Genomic DNA, 11,372 nt, shown 5'->3' with positions numbered 1-11,372 from the left:
CCCATGCACAAGCATAGTAGGATTAAAGGCATATATATATAAATAAATCCTTCAAGGCAGTCTGGTAGCTTTTCATTGTCTTACCCATTGCGTTGCTCCTAAGTTCTTTCATAATATCCACAAACTCTAAACATGACAAATCAGTTTTCAAGAAAACACTAATATCATGAGACTCCTGTTCTTCATCTTCTTCGGTTTTCTCGGGGCACACAAAACGCTCGCTAGATATGTGGTTGAGAACCCGTTGGTTGAGCTCTCTAGCAGTGATGAGTTGAGTAGGGTGGCGGGTTATGGTGATGAGAAGCTCTCAACGGTTGTGGTTAGCGGCTCGGTTCTATGTGATGTTTGTTCGGATAAAAATGATCTTCAATCCCTTCCCATCCCGGGTATGCAGTTTAACTAGTAGCCAATTGCAGTTTTGATTCATTTACTTATGAACGGGTGTAATTAACGGGTAAACTTTTTATGTAGATGTTGAAAAGACCATTTTCAGCAACACCCGACAAGCAAATTAAAAAAATAAAACTGGTTTTTGAATAAATTTCAAGCTCTTACTATAAATAAACCATTTTTTGAAATATTTTAGTTGCCTAATAAAATTTCAACTGGTTTTGTGTCTTTTTACCTAGCATTTTAACAGGTTCTTATGGTCACAAAAATTTTTTAAACTGAATTATTGGTTCGGTTTTGCATGTAACTAAAACCGAAAAAAAACCGAACCGCAAAGTACCGAATTTATGTATTTTTATTTCTTTATTTTAAATGTTAAATAAATTATAAGAATTTAATAAATGGTTTTAACCCAAATAGTTTAGTATAAATGTACAATAATCAATTAGTCATTAATTAGCAAAAAAGTTCTAAGCCCAAATCCATCATTCTAAGCTATTTTATTGTTAGTCTAAAAGTTTAAAGCCCAAATGGTAAAACCGAAACATAACGGTTATCAAAAACTCAAAAACCGAATTATCAGTTTTTGGTTCAATATGAGTCCAAAGCTAACCCAAACCGACCATCGCACACTCCTAACCTTGTACAATTTGGCCCAAGCCGTCCATTTTACCACCTCTAGTAATGAGTTACTCCGTATTATCAAAACCGAACTCTTCTATACACTAACAAATCATATATATTGGAATATCAGGAGCATCAATCGCGGTTTCGTGTGTCACCAACAAGAAAACAAGTAAATCCGATCGGGTAACAGGAACAACCGATGAATATGGTGACTTCCTAATCGATCTTCCTTCTCATCTACATGCAATTCCCGCTGTGGAAAACAAATGTTGCACAAGAATAATCAATATACCAAAAGACTCGCCTTGCTACCAAGCTTTCACGGGTCAACATGAAAAAATAACACTATCATCAACCGATAATGGATTTCGTGCATACACCGCTCATGAGTTTCGTTTGAAACCTAAATATTCACAACCATGCATGAATACAGAGGAACCGCTCTAAACATTGTTCATCATCTATATGTAATGGCCATGTTTTCGTATGCTCATTCGAGAAGGCGCTACAGTCATAACAGTGAGTTATGGAGCTTGATCATGTTTCATATGCTTATATTTTTATGTTTTTTTTTGTATGTACATATTTTAAAGTTGAGCATATAATGAAACGCGTTATATGTATTCGATAAAAAGATACGATCTTTGTACATAGAAACATCATCTAGCAACGATTTAAACCGTATAACAAGAAGGAATATGAATTGAAATGTGATTTTAAGTTAAGAAAATTATTCATCAAGAATGTTCAGATTTAGGGGTTGACTGGACATACTTTGCCACATCAGCACAGCATTTGAGTTTATCTGCCTGCTCATCTGGGATTTCAATGGAGAATTCTTGCTCAAACGCCATCACGAGCTCCACCCGGTCCAAACTATCAAGGCTCAAATCTTTCTGAAAGTCGGCTGATTCAGTAACCTGTTTAAGGTTATATAAAAAGTTTAATGTAGGTAATTTAAGAAATTATCGTGTATAATTACACGATAATTTCTTAAACAAAGATGAGACCAAAAACAGAAATCAGAATTTTGGTCTGATTTCTATCTTTGGTAATAATCTTTGTTTTTTGACTCGTAAAAAGCAATAAACTTTAAAAACATTTGGTAAAGTCCAAAAATATTGTCATGGTAGTTGACTTTTCAGTAAGTTTGACCATGTTACAAATTACCTAAAATAAAAATTCTGAAATGAGCCAAGCCACTCGCAAGCTACTTGAGATCAGCTCGCTTAAAGCTTGAATCAAGCCGAGTTTAAATGGGCTCGGGTCTAAAAATAAGCATGTTTTATTAAAGAAGCCCAAGCGGGAGCTTCACTTATATAGCTCGAGTTGGCCCACAAGACTAATATTACATGATTTTAATTTAATGTATTATATAGATATATATTAAATAAATTATGATAATACAACTAAACAATATATATTATGTTATATATAAATATTATAACTATATATATATATGTATAAATAATAACAATAAACATATGTAAATTAACTAAGAAATAATAAACGAGCCCAGCTCGAGCTTTAATAACTACTAGCAAGCCGAGCTCGAGCTCACGTAAGTTAAACAAGCCAAGGCTCGAGCTCTGCTCGGCTCGTTACACCTCTACTCAAAACAAAAAACAGACCAAAATATATCTTGCGAACATGTCAAACCGTCACATTTTGCCAAAAAAATTCCACCAACTATAACTTTTTGAAAATATGGAGTACGAAAACAGCAAACTTGAAAGTTGAAACACAATAAATCATACCGCACTAAGAGGTAAGATGTCATTAGCATAGGTACCTTAGTGGCATCAATCTTGTCAAACTTCTTCACGAGCCCAATCACCCGAGCCATTACCTGATCATGATTGGGCCCGGTTGATGTGCAAAGTAGCCGGTGAAGGGAGCGAGTTGCAGAGTTGTTTTGCATTAACATAAGTTGTGTTCTAGAAACCGTAACCCTCAAATGTGTCAGCACAGAATCTCTTAAGCTTTGCATATTGATCTGAAATAATAATTGTGGCAAAAATAAATGATGTCAAGATTCAAAGGCAGAATACTCACTAAATCATTACAATTCTGTAATTTTACATCTATCTCAGTAATTACTTTTTTTTGTAATTAGTTTGTTGTTAGGATCCCGATTATGCAAAACACACACAATCAAACTGCAGAAATTAGAAGAACACGAGACACAAGGATTTACGTGGTTTGATGTACTCTCGTGATGAGAAGTTACAAGTACAAAATATGAATATACAGAGATACGCTAGAGTTTTGACCTTGGGAAACAAGAGAACATAAGTAGGTCATAATAAGAGATATAGAGCTGACCGAACAAACTCAGTTGGACAAATATTTGTGTTCATGTTCGTTCATTAAAATATGAGCATCTTTGTATTCGTTTATGATCGTGTGTTTAAAATCTAGAGAACAGTTCACGAACACAAGTAGACAAAGATAAACGAACATAAATGAACATATACGAACAAAGGTAAATGAACACAAACAAACATAAAACGAACACAAACGAACAAATATAAAACCATTAAGTAGCTGACCCATCCATATAATATTTAATTATTTTCTATTAATATGTAAACGACATAAATAAACGAACAAAACATGTGTTCATGTTTGTTCGTTTATTAAATAAACGAATTAACGAACACAAACGAACTTCACGCTGAAACACTTGGGTTCATTTACAGGCACACTCTCATGTCTTCAATATTCATTAAACATGTATTCTGAAATGCAGATAGATATAAAATCAATTGATAAATTGAGGTCTAAATGGTGTGAGGTGGAAGTAGTACTGATTAATTATTAACAGCGAATTAATGGATATATAGTCATTTCATTAATTAAACTGCAGTGTGTGAAGTTGTTGGATTGAAGATTGATGAATGTAAACTGTGAATAAGAGGCATACGTGACCTTAGTTACTTGTGCGGCGGCGACGGCGGAACCCTGGTGGAGTAATCGGCGGTATGATGTAATAAGGGGCTCCGAGTGCTAATGGGCTGATTGATTGGGCCAACAGATAAAATGCTAACCATGTACGTAGTGATGCACAAATCGGGTTTTTCATATACCCGGTTCGGGTATGGAACCGGGTTAGGGTATTGGAAAATCGGGTATTGGCAATACCCGGGCCGGGTACCGTCTCTAAAAACCATACCCTATCCCTATGTATTGGGTTTGAATCGGGTATAGAAACCGGGTATTCTAAACCGAATATTTAAATACATGTTTCCAGGAATTGAAAAAACCCTATTTTCGGGCTAAGAGGTTGAACCTTTTAGGATTATTTTTCCTGGTATTTTCGGGTATTGATAGAGTATTTGAGAAACCCGGTTCTGAGTAATAGGTATAGAATCGGTTCGGGTTTTCGTGTATTATTGGGTACAAACCGGGTCCGGTTTTTGGTACTGAAATGCATTCCCTATTCGTACCCTACGGGTTGGGTCGGGTACGAGTATTAAAAACTTGGGTATACAAAAGCCCGGTTTTGGGGTTTTTTTCGGGTCCGGTTCTGGGTTTGGGTTTTTTGTGCACCTCTACTGATGCACGTACACAAATCAATTCTAAAACCGACCCTATCCGACCCAACCTGACCAAATAACCGATTATTGGAAACCGGTTTGTACCTGATGTAAATCAAATGTTAAGAACCAATATGCGTTAAATCGGTTATTTTATTTGGGTGAAAAACCAGTTAAATGGTTACTATCGCATGGAAAAAAATGTCATTTTGTGACAGCTTCATAGTCATTTAAATGGTATGATATCATATATAGGTATTGGATGTTTTGGTTTAATCGCCTTACTTTTCTAGCTCTCAAAAGACGAAAACTCTCAAGTCTCAAAACGCTTAAATGACACACACTCTAAGTTTTGTTGGTGTTGATATTTCCTCAAGTGAACCAACCATGGTGAGGGTCAAACCAACAAGGAAACCATGGTCGGTGATGACGGTTGTTAGTTAAAACGATTGGTTCCTATCGCGGTTTGACCTTAAAAGGTGATTTTTACACAATATGCGCCAGAAATATGGTAGAAGAGAGCCGTCATCCAATTTTTAAATTCGATATAACTGGTTTAACTTGTGGATCGATAATACGTTAGATTCATTGTTCGTTCCATTATAATAACAAAAGATATATAACCAACTTTTTCATTGGATCAAAATGGTTATACATCATTTTTTTTCTTTGGATTTAATTGCGGAAGAGTTTCTAAGCTACCCAATTTCACATTTCAACACAAGCAATATTGTTATTCACAAATATTTTGGTACTTTACCCGATTTGTTTCACCGTATTACTTTGCAGAACCAAAGATGCATTGCTCTAGAAGTCCCCTTTCTACTCGAACTGGTTTTCCAAGTACGCCCCCCTTAACCCTTATTGTGCATGTGCCAGTCCACCCGAACACTCATAAAGTTTTTTTTTTTAGTTTTTAAGGGGAAAGTGTTCTTGTTATCCGTTTTTTCATTCCATTTTCTTCCATATCACTAAGTAAGATGCATGCTAATTTGAAATGTTTACAATTGTTATAGAGTATACATATCTTGTTCTTTGCGAGTTTCTATTTTCCATATATCGATTATCAAGTTTAGTTTCAAAATAGCATAACCACATTATTACGCTTTCTAAAATACCAGTTCACCTATTTAACCATAATTTCGTAGATTTGGCATTTTAAAAGTAAGATTAGATGCAAATTCCATTTTGACAAGAGTGCATTAGCACAAATTCATTAAAACTTTCATCCAAACATATTTCATACATGATTCTCATAACATGTGGATTATAATTAAAGTTTAAAGCATCATTTTATGAACTCACTCATCTTAGATCGTGATCGACCATTTCTTACCAAAATTACTTTGACTATTATCACACAACAAAAAGTTGTCACAAAATTGCTCGTAATGCAATACATACTAAAGGTAAAACCTTGCCCCAAACTCCAAAATAGTAACACAAATACAAAACACAAACAAATCAAAGTCTACACAACCAATTTACACCAACCAATTAGCCCAAACTTGCTTTCTACAAACATGTTTGTCCCCCTTATTTCATTCCCTATAGCCATCCCTAAAAAATCGGGCACCCGGTCACATTAATCCTTGGAGCCGTCGGGCAAGTCGCCAAAGGACAATGATCCAGTTTTGCCCCACACCACTTCAAATCAACACCCTCATTTTGCAAAGCAAAAAACAATAACACCCCCATGAACGCAGTCCCCGCGTCAAGCGCAGCCGACAAGACATAATTGTACTTTTGCCACCATTGTTTCCGGTACTTAAATACAAAATAGTTAGATATCGTCCCGGTTACCAGCCAGCTAGCAATGTTTGTTGGCGTTGCAGGTGGCATTCCTGCAAACCCGTAGGATATGACGGGTATGTTAATCAACGGGATCCATTTCTTTTCGGGGTAAACTTTGCACATTATCCACACGGGTACAGGCAAAAGTGCCCCGATTAGGAATAGCCATACGAGGTTTCAATTTAAACCGTTGGGCCCGAATAATCTTTCCGGCCCAATGAGTCCCCATATGACTGACGCATCGAATGTGACCTTGAATTTGGGGCATGTCCATGGGCTCTCGGGATGATGCCCATCAACATCGCATAGGTTTTCGATATTTCCCAACATCCACCATGATACCGCCAGGTTTACTGTCCCGGCAACGAAAGTTCCCGCTAGCTGTCAATTGCAGTTAGGGTTGTTAAATGGGTTGTGTTTAAGGGCTGACAAGCCGAAGCAACACAAACAAGAAAATTTGACACGAACTTGAACGCGATAAACGGCTTAGACACATGAACCCAACGTGACATTAGTTTTCACGGGTTGACACGAACACGACCAAGTGGTAGCAACAAAACAAAACAAACCTGTGCTGTGAACATGCATCGAGGCGGGATCTTCATGTAGTGCCCAAGCTTAAGATCAGACAAGAAAGAAAGCGCATGAACTGTACTGATTCGCCCATAGATCTTGAAAAGCAAGTTAGCAATGGGTTTTCCCGGCAAAATATACCCGAATATGAATTGCGCTATGATGTCATATCCAGGTTGCTGTATCACACAATATATTCTTGTTGTTATTTTTATTATTCATTTCTATAATTAGAATATATGATTTGATTAAATTTCGTTTGTAAATATTCTCATCGTACTCCTATATATAGCTGATCAATAATATAAAATAATACCTGGTTAGTAGTAGCTTGAATGACACCAATAGGGAGAGTGACAATGAATGCAAGGGCAAACGCGAACAAGAGACCCCACCATGGAAGTTGCACATCTTCTTAGTAGACGAAACACATGAGTAATGATAACGCGATGCTTCCAAACAGTAAAACCAGATACCACCATTGTGGGACTTGTTTGTAACTCTTCATTAGTTTTGCATGAATGTCGAGTTTTACATTTTGAATTGCTGATTTACTCTGCTTCCATATATCCCTACCATAATCAATACACAAAAATTACATATTGATTCAACTTTTAACAAATAACATTTGTGATAAAAAAAATATTATGATTAGGATAATCAATCACCCGCCATGAAACAGAGCGACGTGCGTTAGTGTTGCAGTGAACCTTGCGAACCCTGAACCAATCGAAAGCGCAAATAACGGGCTCAGATACAGTTTACTATAACTCTCATAAGCAGCCACATTCAAGTCAAACTGCGGGGTCAGAACTCGGGTGGTTTTATACTCTTCACCGGTTCGGGTAAACAACTTGTTGGAGAATATAGGGAATTTGCGGGCATCAAATGTGTCATACTTCCAATAACAAAGAGGCACAATGATGTAAATGAACATTATAAACCCGACACCAACGTTGACTATGGAGGACCATGGTGCGACTAGTGGGCTTCCATGGTAAGCTGAAATCCCGTCCCAATCGAGGGTGAAGGCCCCAACACCAAGGCCATGGTAACCCGACCCAATTTGTTGTGCGGTTATGCTGTGGGGCCAGACCCAACAAACCCATGAGAAAAAGGTCAATATTGGGAAAAGATAGCCTGGAAGTGCGTAATATGCGAAACTTAAAATTAGGAAGATCATGAAAAACCGCATCCTTGTCATGCCTTGTGCTTTGGATTCCTTTTCGTGTAATGCCCTGCAAATTATCCAGTTAAAACAAGTTAACAAGTAATGATTAGTTTTTGAGCTTTGAGTGTTGATTAGATGTTATAATTCGGTTTTGGTTAAATGTGAATCAAACTATTATTAACAGTTTTTAGTCCTTTTAAACTAAAACTAGACCGTTAAAAAGTAAATTATTCCAAACTGTTATTACTGTATGGAAATATAGGTTTACACTTTTTACTGAATTTTATTAGATAGTTAATAGCTACCCACATTCTTCAACCCACTTATTTATATATTTCTTAAGTTTATATATAAACGATAAATTTAGAAAATGCTATATAAATGTTAAGGTGACTAACCAGGCCCGAAAAATGGGCATACGACATAAAAAGGACCATACGGCATCACTTAAGTAAAACATTACAAAAAAAGTGAGCTTATTGCATACGTTTAAAATGACCACCAAAGTTGACTAGAAGTTTTATAGTTCAAATTGATAGATATTCAAGAACCAAAAGAAATTGATACCACTGGACAAACGTATTGGGTCCGTCCCTATGATTGAACAACTTTTACAACCATATAATTACAACATATTAATTGACAATTTAGTAGAAAAAGAAAACTTTTAAGTGAAATATTAGTTAATTTAAACGAGTAAACACAACAATTTCCGAGACGATATTATATTATGGCATATCATTGATTATTTTAGATTACTATTTATACCAGTATTAAGTAACATCTGGATTTAAAGTTAAATAAATGGTTTTTCATGAATTCATAAACAAAACAACTCAACTTTGTTTGTAGAAAAAGAACAGTTGGTTTTCCTGAGTATGTCAACATAGATAGTCAAAATCAGTATAGACGGTTAATATTTTGTCTTAAAAAGACTTGCTTGGTTATCGAATGTAGTAAAAGACACGAATTTCACTTGTTTTGATATATTGTTGACTTTAAGGTGTACCATAAACACGCTAGTCTTGGTGAGTTGAGTGGATAGGTAATCAGAATATGACATTTGATAGCGAGTGGATGGCAGAAGAAAACCAGCGATCATTATTCCATTTTGTTTTTATCCTTATTCTCGCACACAACTAACACGACTTGCAAATTCCATGAATTTGAAGTTGAAGTTTAAAAGAATATATGACACACAAATGTAATCAACTTTTTCATTATTCCAAAAGCTCATTCCATAACTAAAAAAGGAATAGGGCTTTTTTTTTCAGAATAATTATCAGTTAACTTTTTAAAATCAAACCTGTTATTGAACCGTCCGACCTATAGGTCCAACTGGTTAAACCGGTTTAAAAACCAAACAACCTGATAAATAATTTTAACGCTAGTAAAAATATCTTTGTTTTCAGTTCAAACAGACTCAACCAAAACAGTTATGTAGCCGGTTCTCGGTCCTATGGTCGGTCCCCTTTCCTAATTAATAATAGAGAGAGATGAAATGACACAAACCTAAACAATGAAACCTGAGCCAGGTTAGAAGGCCACCACATCTCAACCGGATCAACTAGATACCTTCTCAACATCCCGGCCCATCCATATCCTAATATCTGTCACAAAATACAACCACATGAAACATTATCTAAGCATTATCTTAAATTCTCAACCGGGAGTGCAAATGAGCCACGCCTGAGTCTCAACTAAAGGTCGTTTAGTTATCAAGTCAGAGCTCAAGCATCGTATAAAGTTTTCCGTTTTTTTAGACTTATGTGTATTAAGTTAACACTTCACAGCCTAGCTCAAGCCGAGCTTTGGCTTGTATAAGGTACTAAACAAGCTCGAGCCCAGCTTAGACTCGTTTAAGGGTTTTTTTTCTTCAAAATATATAAAAATATTAAGTATATAAAATAATTAATAAATAACTCACGAGCCGAACTCATGCTTTTGAAAAAGAGCATGAAACAGCCAAGTTCGAGCTCAAACCCTCCCATAGAGGGCTGACGGATCTACAATTGAAGCAAGGGTGTCTCGGGATACCCTTCAACTTTCTTGCTGAAGTGTAAATTTACTATAATTTTGTTTCTTCATTTTATATTTTGATACCTCTAAGCAAATATTAGAAACCGTCCAAAATTTTTTATGGGATACTCTTGAATATTTTTTACTAGATCCGCCTTTATACCCTCAGGCTTGGCTCGGCTCGTTTACACCTTGCTCTCAACTATTTCATTTCAATCCGTAAATATAATCACAAACTAAAACAAATTAACAAAAGCAACACATACCTGAGTAGTAAGAACAATAATCAACCCACACACAAAGCTCAAGCTCTGCCTATAATAAGCTTTCATAACCGTAATCGCCCCGATCGAGTATGCATCACCGCCACCAGTGGACACGCCACAATTAGCAAAAACAGTTATCATCACATGCTCCTTCATATTAAACGGACCAGGGTTCAAACTAAAGCTCCAACCAAACAACTTATACTCTTTTGTCGGTAACGTGGCCGCCATAAACTTCCCGATAGGCAAGACCGCAATTTGCATGAGGATCGCGGATATTGCCAAGGGCTGAGTTCGGTATATGAAGAACGTGTTTAGGAATATTAATATTATGCATGACCCTACACCGAGTGTCCATGCTCGGAATGTCATTACCGGTAGTGTCGTGTCGTCGGTTTCGGGTACTACCAACTCCACCTCCTCCACCGTGCATTCGGATGTGGTTTGTGTGTCGTCGGTGTCATTTTTGGTGGCCATTGTTGTATTGTTTTGTTATCTAGAGATATTGGTTTTTATAGAAGAAATTAAGAGTGAGAAGTATATAACATGTGAATAAGTTACTATATTGCCCTTGGCTTTAGATATTTATATATTCCTTTTCTTATGTTACATTTAGTTTTGGGTATGATTAAATTATTAAAAAGATGGATTTTCTTTTACTTGTTAGGTATTGCACATTTTTATAAATATATGTAGTGGGAGAAAAATGTTGATGACGGTAGCGTGTTAATCAGGAGTGTTCAGTATTTGAATCAAATTTTGATAAACTTGAAATTTGATTTGAATTTGGGGTTTGAATATTGGAATCAGGTTGTTGTCCAAATCAGATTTCAGAATTTGGTTATGTAATAGAATTTGAATTTATGAATTTTGAAGCGACCTGATCCTGTCAATGGAATAGAACGTACTATATGATTTTTGTTTTTGTTTGATATAAATGCATAAAATATTTTATTTATTATTTTGTTTATCTTGTAACTCGATTTATTTGAA

At 35.9% G+C, this 11,372-nt stretch overlaps 1 protein-coding gene and 1 pseudogene across 2 annotated transcripts; both read right to left on the bottom strand.

Moving 5' to 3' along the window:
* Window positions 1-1,426: 1,426 nt before the first annotated feature.
* LOC143531336 (acyl carrier protein 3, mitochondrial-like) lies at window positions 1,427-3,136 on the bottom strand. Its single transcript, XM_077026657.1, has 2 exons — window positions 2,810-3,136; window positions 1,427-1,937 (listed from the first exon to the last, which is right to left on the bottom strand). The coding sequence occupies exons 1-2, from the start codon at window positions 3,005-3,007 to the stop codon at window positions 1,755-1,757; spliced, it is 381 nt and encodes a 126-aa protein (XP_076882772.1). The 5' UTR covers window positions 3,008-3,136; the 3' UTR covers window positions 1,427-1,754.
* A 2,831-nt stretch (window positions 3,137-5,967) lies between these two features.
* LOC143531391 (oligopeptide transporter 3-like) lies at window positions 5,968-10,907 on the bottom strand (annotated as a pseudogene). Its single transcript, XR_013135016.1, has 6 exons — window positions 10,380-10,907; window positions 9,607-9,704; window positions 7,592-8,161; window positions 7,240-7,495; window positions 6,920-7,102; window positions 5,968-6,731 (listed from the first exon to the last, which is right to left on the bottom strand). The product of XR_013135016.1 is annotated as an oligopeptide transporter 3-like (transcript).
* Between the last annotated feature and the right edge of the window lie 465 nt (window positions 10,908-11,372).

This window comes from Bidens hawaiensis, unplaced genomic scaffold (genome assembly GCF_021521415.1).
Source record: "Bidens hawaiensis isolate Kalapana, Puna unplaced genomic scaffold, B.hawaiensis_p1.1 tig00009159_1, whole genome shotgun sequence".
Taxonomy (NCBI): domain Eukaryota; kingdom Viridiplantae; phylum Streptophyta; class Magnoliopsida; order Asterales; family Asteraceae; genus Bidens; species Bidens hawaiensis.
This window is presented reverse-complemented; position numbering and strand designations above follow the sequence as displayed.